The following is a 10885-nucleotide window of genomic DNA, read 5'->3' as shown; positions in this document are numbered from 1 at the left end:
GTGCATACATTAGACATTAGACGAGACGAACAACAATCAACGACAGCAACAGTGCAATGATGTCTAAATTAGATAAGAATATAGTGCTCAGACAACAGATAACACTAATATAAGTGTATGTTAAAGTGACGTGTGTGTTTAAGTTAAAGTTAAGTGTATGTGGCATGAGTGTTTAAATATGAATTGTGCAGTGGAGTGACCGGTAAGAGGAGAGATAGGAATAAAAATAAAAATAAATGGTCCGAAAGAATGGTCCGAGAATAGTCCTGTGATGGTAGAGTCAGTCAGTGGGGAACCCGGCTCTGTTGATGAGCCCGACTGCCGACGGGAAGAAACTGTTAGTGTGGCGTGAGGTCTTAGTCCTGATGGACTTCAGCCTCCTGCCAGAGGGGAGGGACACGAACAGGTTGTGTCCAGGGTGAGAGGGGTCAGCTGTGATCTTTCTTGCCCGCTTCAGTGTCCTGGAAGTGGACAGGACCTGGAGGGATGGCAAATTGCAGCCAATCACCTCTCAGCAGAGCGGATGATGCGCTGCAGCCTGCCCTTGTCCTTGGCAGTGGCTGCAGCGTGCCAGACAGTGATGGAGGAGCAGAGGATGGACTCAACGATGGCAGTGTAGAACTGCACCATCATTTTCTTTGGCAGGTTGAATTTCCTCAGCTGCCTCAGGAAGAACATCCTCTGCTGGGCCTTCTTTGTAATGGAGCTGATGTTCAGCTCCCACTTGAGGTCCTGGGAAATGATGGAGTCCAGGAAGCGGAAGGACTCCACAGCGTCGACGGGAGAGTCACACAGGATGAGAGGGGGGGTGGGGCTGCGTTCTTCCTGGAGTCCATAACCATCTCCACTGTCTTCAGAGCGTTTGAGCTCCAGGTTATTCTGGCTGCACCAGGTCACCAGGTGGTCAGTCTCCCACCTGTAGGCAGACTCGTCCCCACCAGAGATGAGTCCAATGAGGGTGGTGTCATCCGTGAACTTCAGGAGCTTGACGGACTGGTGACTGGAGGTGCAGCTGTTGGTGTACAGGGAGAAGAGCAGCGGGGAAAGAACGCAGCCTTGGGGGAAACCGGTGCTGATGGTCCGAGAGCCTGAAACGTGTTTCCCAGCTTCACGTGCTTTAATATGTAATAATTAACATTTAATATTTAACATTTATTATTTAACATTTAACATTTAATATTTAACATTTATTATTTAACATTTAATATTTAAAATGTAACTTTTAACATTTAATATTTAACATTTAACATGTATTATTTAACATTTAAAATGTAACATTTAATATTTAACATTTATTATTTAACATTTAGAATTTAACATTTAATATTTAACATTTATTATTTAACATTTAATATTTAACATTTAATATTTAAAATGTAACATTTAATATTTAACATTTATTATTTAACATTTAATATTTAAAATTTAACATTTAATATTTAACATTTAAAATTTAACATTTAATATTTAACATTGAACGATAAACATAAAACAGAGTGCAATAAAATGGGAGCATGAATATTTACAATTGGATCTACAGAATATAAAAGTTAAAGGTAAATGAAGTGTGAAAGCCTGGATGTGACGCTCTACGTCTCAGTCACCTGAAGCTCCTGGATGTGACGCTCTACGTCTCAGTCACCTGAAGCTCCTGGACGTGACGCTCTCCGTCTCAGTCACCTGAAGCTCCTGGACGGTGACGCTCTACGTCTTAAGTCACCTGAAGCTCCTGGACGTGACGCTCTACATCTCAGTCACCTGAAGCTCCTGGACGTGACGCTCTACATCTCAGTCACCTGAAGCTCCTGGACGTGACGCTCTACGTCTTAAGTCACCTGAAGCTCCTGGACGGTGACGCTCTACGTCTTAAGTCACCTGAAGCTCCTGGACGGTGACGCTATACGTCTCAGTCACCTGAAGCTCCTGGACGTGACGCTCTACATCTCAGTCACCTGAAGCTCCTAGACGGTGACGCTCTACGTCTCAGTCACCTGAAGCTCCTGGACGTGACGCTCTACGTCAGGGAACAGGTGTCGGATGAGACCTAATTGGCCTCAGCTGGAGATCCTCTCCTCCAGTCTTCCCTTGGGTCTCAGGCGGCATGAAGTAGTCTGCAGACGTCTGAGGAAGCGTTGCTCCTCACAAATGGACTGGAGACTAGACGGACGAGTCCAGCACACCCAGCGGGTCTGGTTTCTGGTTCTGTTCTGACTGGACTTACTTGATGCTCAAAACAATATGAGGACCAATGCAGGAAGTCTCCCAAGTGTCTGTGAAGGTTCCTTCAGGCTTCTAGCATCAGTTATTCAGGAGTTTAGACAAACCTGCCTCCAGCTCCGCTGATAGAAGAGACTACTGCAATGCCCCGTTTTCAACCAGCAGAGGGCAGTAGACCACAATATGTTGAATACAAATACTTAGTTTTATTATACTTTCAAGATGAGAACCTGAATCCACCAATTGTATTTTAATATACATCTAGTTTTGAAGCTGAAGGGGTGTTACTCTTTAGGTTGAAGTAGTATCAGCAATATAAAGTATTGAAAGCATAATCATGCAGAATGGACCTAGACGTCTTCAGGTAACGCTGAGCTTTTCAACTGTACTTGAAATGTTGCTTTGCATCTCATTTTCTTAAATTGAATATGTTCTGCTCTTCTATTTTATACATTGAGTATTTTCATACTTAATATTTGTATGTTTACTCTTTAACTGCTTGAAACTTAATAAATACTTTATCCCCCTGGGATTATCTATATAGCAACGCATCATATTTGATGAGCCTCTGTAGAGTATTCAGTAACTGTTGTCACACTAGTGCAGTATGAAGTCGTCCCTCTACCGCTGTGGAGGAGAAGTATGAAGTGGCATTCAATCAAAATAATACAAAAGTAATTTAAATAGACCTGTACTTATAGATCTTTTCTAGTCTTCCGACCACTGAAAGCACTAACACTACTCATCATCGTTCACCCATTCATAACTGATGGGAGGATCCATCAGGAGTATCTAACATTCACTCACACATTCACACACCGTAGGGAGACATTTGGGGTTAAGTTTCTTGCCCAAAGACACATTGAGCGTAAACAGATGCTCCTAGAGGAATATTAGACATTTGACAAGATTTAGTTTTCATCCAGTATTAGTTATCAGTATTTGGGTTAGGAGCAGGTTTAGAGTACAACAGATGTAGTCCTACTAAAGAGTACAATAGAAGTAGTCCTACTAAAGAGTACAACAGAAGTAGTCCTACTAAAGAGTACAACAGCAGAAGTAGTCCTGCTAAAGAGTACAACAGCAGAAGTAGTCCTGCTAAAGAGTACAACAGCAGAAGTAGTAGTAACGGCAGTCCTACTAGTAACAGTAAGAGAGCACACATATCTCAGCAGCCATATGAAGTGGTAGCAGTACCATCAGGGTGAATGGGTGAATGGTGACATGTATGTTGCAGCACTATGAGACTACATCTTTACCATTACAGTCCATTCTCCACCAGCAGTGATAGTACTCACAGAAACTCTAGAGGTAACAGATCTTTATTGTCGTGTTTCATGTGATGTGGAACAACATGGGTGGTCATCAGTTCATGTGTTGCTATCTGTAGTGACCTCTCTTCTGGGTTCTTCCTGAGGTCAGAGATCAGGCTCCGTGAGGACAGCAGAATAAAGAGCATGCAGACAGTTCAATGTTGTCTGCAAAAGAAAGAGGAGAAACAGAGGCCGCTCATTTCTTCTTGCCCGCTCTCTTCCCCTCTCCTTTCTTGGGTTTCCCTTTTCCTCTCAGTTTCCTCAGGCGACGCATCTCCTCCTTGAAGTCCTCATGCTCGTCTCTGAGGAGGAAGAGTCAACATGTGATAAAAGGTTCTCATGCTCGTCTCTGAGGAAGAAGAGTCAACATGTGATCAAAGGTTCGTCTCTAGGGAGGAAGAGTCAACATGTGATCAAAGGTCCTCATGCTCGTCTCTAGAGAGGAAGAGTCAACATGTGATCCAAGGTTCTCATGCTCGTCTCTAGAGAGGAAGAGTCAACATGTGATCCAAGGTTCTCATGCTCGTCTCTAGGGAGGAAGAGTCAACATGTGATCAAAGGTTCTCATGCTCGTCTCTGAGGAGGAAGAGTCAACATGTGATCAAAGGTTCTCATGCTCGTCTCTGAGGAGGAAGAGTCAACATGTGATCAAAGGTTCTCATGCTCGTCTCTGAGGAGGAAGAGTCAACATGTGATCAAAGCTCCTCATGCTTGTCTCTAGGGAGGAAGAGTCAACATGTGATCAAAGGTTTATCTCTAGGGAGGAAGAGTCAACATGTGATCAAAGGTTTATCTCTAGGGAGGAAGAGTCAACATGTGATCAAAGGTTTATCTCTAGGGAGGAAGAGTCAACATGTGATCAAAGGTTCTCATGCTCTTCTCTAGGGAGGAAGAGTCAACATGTGATCAAAGGTTCTCATGCTTATCTCTAGGGAGGAAGAGCCAACATGTGATCAAAGGTTCTCATGCTTGTCTCTAGGGAGGAAGAGCCAACATGTGATCAAAGGTTTGTCTCTAGGGAGGAAGAGTCAACATATAATCAACGGTTCTCATGCTCGTCTCTGAGGAGAAAGAGTCAACATGTGATCAAAGGTTCTCATGCTTGTCTCTAGGGAGGAAGAGTCAACATAAGATCAAAGGTCCTCATGCAGCTCCGTTTCCTTTATTCAGGGTTCAGACACATTCTGACCAATGGACTTCATGACTTTTCCATGACCAAAACATTTAGTGAAATCGGGGTGTAAACATGAAAAGTGAGTAAATGTAGCATTTAAACTAACAATGAGAATACAAAGCATACAGTAAACCTTAAATGACACAAATGAATGAGACTATAGTTTGATTAAAAGAATAAACATTTATATAGATACCTGTATGTATGCCTGCTTATATTTTGAGAGTCTTTCTTTTAAAAGCATATTCATTATTTCAAACTCAGCATAAATGAACACATGAATATAACACATTTACATGACTTTTACTAAACTTTTTGGATATTTTTTTGTTTTCAAGAACTTTTCCAGGCCTGGAAATAACTATTTTAAACTTCCATGATTGTTCCAGGTTTTCCATGACCGTGAGAACCCTGTTTATGTATGAAGCCACTGCTAATGACGCTCAGCACTTCCTGTTGAGATGTTTGCAGCAGACCTGCGTGTCGTACCTGAACAGCCCCATGAAGCGGAGCCTCTGGGTCATGGCGTAGTAGATCTTGTGCTGTGGGTACCAGTCGTACACCTCCTTCCTCTGGGCCATGGGAGACTCCTGGAACAGCTGCACTACCTTCATGGACCTGCAGTCCGTGGGGCGCACCACGCCCCCAAAGATCTGAGCGCTCAGTCGGGCCATGCGCACGGCGTAGCTGGACAGGCCAGCCATGGCCGCCGAGGGAGGGAGGACTTCTAGCCTGAGACATGAACACAAAGGCTCTGGTGAACCTGAAGCTTTTCATTTTGAAACAGACATCATATAAGGTTGAAGGCGTTAGGTTCTCTGAGAGTAAAGACTCATCACTTACATCCTCACCGTGGCTTTAAGTTAACAGAGCAACCTTTTTGCTGACTCGGCCTTCCTTTTTATGCCATTTCATTTTAATTAAAAAATGTCCATCACGTGATGATAAACAAACCAGAAGCAATAGTTGAGATGAAACAGAGATCATAGATCATATTAGACTGACCGACCAACCAGTACTCAGTCTGCTGCTGTTGCCCCAATGCAGACTAATTACCTGAGTTCATATGTTTATAGCATGTTCACCTCATTTGTATTTAGATTTACTTTTGCCAACAGCACTGAACTTGTTTAACAATATTTATTTATTTCTGATTATCAGAGAAGCATCAAATCATACAGAGTAGTTTATTATCACAGATAAACCAACATGTGGTGGAACATGTTGGAGGCCATGATCCAGTCCCCATGTTAGGGGTCAAGACCCTAAAACCTGAACCCTCAGGACTGATGATGTCACCTCTACCTGGCTGAGAGAGGCTTCAGGCTTGATGGTGTGAATATGAATGACAGCACTTTGCTGCAACATATCACGTGAATACATAACAACATATTGTGTACAGTTGTGTATTTATTTTATACTTTTTATTCACTGATTTGAACGTCTTCCTTACGACACGAGAAGTCATTTTAAATGATCTATTTACTCGTTTTGTCAAAACTAAATGTTTGATGAATGTAAATAAATATTATATATATTTTCTGCTTGCATTCCTCTGATTTCATGTGTTTTTATGTTCCATCTTTAATCCGTAATGTTGTAGTGTAAAGGTATTGTATCACGTGCCTCTTTGTTTACCTTTTTTATTTTCTATCCATGCTTCCATTGGGGACTGCTATGAATTGTGGGTAATGTTTGATGAATGTAAATACATATTTCATATGCCAGAGACTCAAACCCTCTACGATGTGACAGAGGGACAGAACCTGACCCTGGTCTGGTTCTGTCCCTCTGTCTCATGTAGAGGGTCTGGTTCTGTCCCTCTTCACATGTAGAGGGTCTGGTTCTGTCCCTCTGTCGCATGTAGAGGGTCTGGTTCTGTCCCTCTGTCGCATGTAGAGGGTCTGGTTCTGTCCCTCTTCACATGTAGAGGGTCTGGTTCTGTCCCTCTGTCGCATGTAGAGGGTCTGGTTCTGTCTCTCTGTCTCATGTAGAGGGTCTGGTTCTGTCCCTCTGTCGCATGTAGAGGATCTGGTTCTGTCCCTCTGTCGCATGTAGAGGGTCTGGTTCTGTCCCTCTGTCTCATGTAGAGGGTTTGGTTCTGTCCCTCTGTCTCATGTAGAGGGTTTGGTTCTGTCCCTCTGTCACATGTAGAGGATCTGGTTCTGTCCCTCTGTCTCATGTAGAGGGTTTGGTTCTGTCCCTCTGTCTCATGTAGAGGGTCTGGTTCTGTCCCTCTGTTGCATGTAGAGGGTCTGGTTCTGTCCCTCTGTCTCATGTAGAGGGTTTGGTTCTGTCCCTCTGTCTCATGTAGAGGGTTTGGTTCTGTCCCTCTGTCTCATGTAGAGGGTCTGGTTCTGTCCCTCTGTTGCATGTAGAGGGTCTGGTTCTGTCCCTCTGTCACATGTAGAGGGTCTGGTTCAGTCCCTCTGTCACATGTAGAGGGTCTGGTTCAGTCCCTCTTCACATGTAGAGGGTCTGGTTCTGTCCCTCTGCCTCATGTAGAGGGTCTGGTTCTGTCCCTCTGTCTCATGTAGAGGGTCTGGTTCTGTCCCTCTTCACATGTAGAGGATTGAGTCTCAGACATGTTGACCCTCTATGATCCCTTTAGAAAGGCAGCATCAGATGCTGACTTTGCCTAAGGGAATTACCCACAATGCATAGCAATGTGACGTTAAACATGCAGTTACCATGGAAGCATGGAGACGTAAACAAAGAGCCACGTGATGAAATACTTTTACACTACAACATTACGGATTAAAGAACATGAAAGCACATGAAATCAGAGGAATGCAAGCAGAACATATTTATAATATGTATTTACATTCATCAAACATTTAGTTTTGACAAAACAAGTAAATAGATCATTTAAAATGACTTCTCATCTCGTGAGGAAGCCGTTCAAATCATGAATAAAAAGCATAAAATAAATACACAACTGTACACAACGTGTTGTTATGTAGTCACGTGATGTGTTGCCCTGAAGCCTCTCACTCAGCCAGGTAGGGGTGACGTCATCAGTCCTGAGGCTGAGGGTCTCTGGGACATTAGGACTGGACCCCATGTGTAAAAACACCTGAAGAGCAGCGCGCAAGCAGCCAGAGGCCTCGTGCTGACGTCATACTGTGGGCTCACGTCAGTGACGTCACACTGTGGGCTCACGTCAGTGACGTTTATTCATCTTCATTAAAACATCAACACGGTGAACTACTACACGTCGCTGCACGTGCTTACCTGGAGAGAGCAAGAGGAAGGTGGTGCTGTATCCAGGTAAACGCAGTACCAGAGTACTGTATCCAGGTAAACGCAGTACCAGAGTACTGTATCCAGGTAAACGCAGTACCAGAGTACTGTATCCAGGTAAACGCAGTACCAGAGTACTGTATCCAGGTAAACGCAGTACCAGAGTACTATATCCACTCGGTTAGCTCACGTTCACCTTCACGCGGACCAGACTGCCATCACAAGCTCTACTGCGCATGACACAGTTTCCGTGGAGCTGATTGGTTAGTCGCGTTCACTTCCTGTTTCCGGGTAAAGTGGTATTTTATTTCCAACACGTTCTATATTAGATCAATTACACATGTATTCATCAATAAGTCGTTATTAAAGCTGAATGAATACAGACCATCTTATTGCGAAGTCTGGAATAATAATAATGTTGTTTTAGCGTTAGCCGGAAGTCCGTCGCTCTTAAGAGTCCGTGGGGTTGACAGGCGTTGCGCAACGTTCCGGTTGTCCGCGGGCTGAAGTGCACTCGTTTGACTTGTGTGTGTCATAATGTGTATTTTCACCTGAACATGAATCCACAATAAAAAAGGTAAGTTATCATGCATCATATTATAAATAATAGCAGGTACCAGGTTGTCTCTGACACTGAGGAAGCTCACAATGCTTAACACCCTATCGGTCTGCTTTCATGAGGGTTCATACATTCTTCACTTGTGGCATTAATGTTGTATTTGTGTAGTTGTGCAAAGCTAGAATTTATCAATCAACAGTAGACTCGTTGCAGAACGCTCTTTCAGCCACTGGGAGGCGCTATTTTCATCTAAACACTCCTGTGTGAAGTGAGCTGAGGTACTGGCATATTAAACACATCAGAACTCCCCTTCTGAGTGTTCATGTCATAAAGTAGAGTCTCTTTAATGTTCGGTACATGTAGAAAACTCAAGATGTTCAACACCCGCCTCTTAACTTTGTTTTAATTCAACTTTATTATCATTTCTTGTAGTTGGATATATAGATAGATATGTACTTCATTAATGATCCAGGGTTTTAACATCACAACTTGTACTTGACATGAATGTTTTTAGTTTTATCTGATTTGGGGTTTATTTTGTTCCTCTTTTTGCACAAAACACCTTCATAACAGACACAATGTAGATGTTCACATCAAATAGTTGACTCTCTATTTGCAATACTTCAGATTGTTCCTGGCTGCATCCAAGACTGTTTTGTCTCCAAGGAGCTTCTCGCACACGTCTGTGCAGGAAAGGCGACTCAGCCGTGACCCGGTCCACCTCCAGCCGGTTCCTCTCGTTTCTGCATGCAGACGTCGTCATTGGAAAGACTCCTTCTGTGTGTGCATTGCTGCGTGGGACGAGAACATGTCGGCGCTGACCTTCCTGAGCTTCACGAGTGGTACATCTGCTTTGGAAAACCGTTTCAGATATCGCTCCTAAACCAGCAGATACATGATATACAGCGTAGATATGACGTAGCCTTGTTTACGTTTTAAGCAATGACATGGGGTTAGAACCTAACCTAAGCCTATCAGATATTTATTTGACAACGCTTTTAAGCAATCATTTGTTAGACTGCGTTCCAGCGAAATATTCTATCGCGCGGCTCTTTAGGCCCAGTGCAGCTCCAGAGAGGAGGACAGGGCATTGAACATCCGGACGTCTGGTCGCCCTGGAGCGCCGACAGCCAGCGTTAAAGACTCGTTAAAGACTCGTTAAAGACTCGTTAAAGGCGGCACAACACGAGCTGTCGGACGGCATGCTGGCGGTTATTATGATATGTAAGAAACCCAATGTGAGTTCTGGCTTTAGAAGCTGTTTGTCAATCAATGTTGTTGTCTTTGTTGCATGTGTTTTACCTGCCATGAGATGCTTTTATCTTGAAGGCGGCTCGCAACGATAAAAAGGAAGTCTCATTGTATGTCAAAAGTCTCGCTGGTGCCTCAATGTCAAAAGTGGACTGGACTCGTGAGTCTCAACAGTTTGTGTGTTGCTGCATTGGATCATTGAAACGTGTGACTTTGAGTTATAAGAGTCCAGGTCAACAGAACCGAATGAGAGGAAACCGTTTGGACCCCAAAAGGGTTCAATTGTCTCTGGGGTTGATTCCAGAGACTTGGTGTCATGTGAACTTCACTCCTGCTCATGTCGGACACAAGAGCATAACAAAGCAACAAGTGACGTGAACAGAGGGAGGAGGAAGTGACACGCCACTACTGAGAGGAAGTAGATTCAACATGAGGCTCGTTCATAGAGCTTCGTCTCGCCTGGAGTCCAGAGAGCAGCAGGAGGCGTTGACAATGAACTGAGGTCAAGTCAGACAGTTTTCAGCTGACTTCAAAGTCACAGAAAAAATGACTCCCTGTTCGTTCCGAACTTTTGTCTACTTGTAGTTTACAGATCACGTTTGGATTCATTCATATGTGTTTGTATATATATATTTATATAAATGTGTGTAGCTGCATCCTTTGTTCTTTTTATGTCTGCCTGTGAAATACATTACTACAGGTTTTATGTGTTGTATAAATAATCTTTATTATAATTATCAACCACACAAGATGTGTTTTAAGATTAAACATGAGACTAATAGTCAATAATCCAGCGTTAAGTATTAAACTACACATAAAATAAGGATTTTCTACAACACGTGGTGTTTGCGGTCAGATCTAAGAGCCAATCAGCTCTCTGATGTGGGACAGCAGGCGTTTCCCATCATGCACTGGGCCACGCAGTTGGTGGAGAGCTACTGCGGCGCCTGGCTCTGAAATCGACGGCCGCCTTGATCTCGTGAGAGTATCGTTGACCACGTGTGCATGACGTCAGAGCAAGTCGGGACCAAGTTGGACACAAATCTACCCAGCATGCATTGCGCGCCGATCACCGCCGATCGATTCTGCGCAGAACTGGATCATCTCCAACGAGCCTAATGTCTTGAA

At 43.6% G+C, this 10885-nt stretch overlaps 1 protein-coding gene across 1 annotated transcript; it reads right to left on the bottom strand.

Annotated features, from left to right (window-relative positions):
* Positions 1-3479: 3479 nt before the first annotated feature.
* mrps33 (mitochondrial ribosomal protein S33) lies at positions 3480-8167 on the bottom strand. The gene is made up of 3 exons (XM_079224084.1): positions 7939-8167; positions 5194-5436; positions 3480-3832 (listed from the first exon to the last, which is right to left on the bottom strand). The coding sequence occupies exons 2-3, from the start codon at positions 5406-5408 to the stop codon at positions 3727-3729; spliced, it is 321 nt and encodes a 106-aa protein (XP_079080210.1). The 5' UTR covers positions 5409-5436; positions 7939-8167; the 3' UTR covers positions 3480-3726.
* Between the last annotated feature and the right edge of the window lie 2718 nt (positions 8168-10885).

The sequence above is a fragment of the Taurulus bubalis genome, assembly GCF_910589615.1.
Source record: "Taurulus bubalis genome assembly, chromosome: 9".
NCBI classification, from domain to species: Eukaryota; Metazoa; Chordata; class Actinopteri; order Perciformes; family Cottidae; genus Taurulus; species Taurulus bubalis.
This window is presented reverse-complemented; position numbering and strand designations above follow the sequence as displayed.

Bases quoted from the DNA above. Each gene is read 5' to 3' on its own strand.
- mrps33 (XM_079224084.1), bottom strand. From the start codon at position 5,408: ATGGCTGGCCTGTCCAGCTACGCCGTGCGCATGGCCCGACTGAGCGCT. The intron at 3,833-5,193 runs GTACGACACGCA...CTTCCTCCTCAG, and splicing joins CGCTTCATGGGGCTGTTCAG to AGACGAGCATGAGGACTTCA.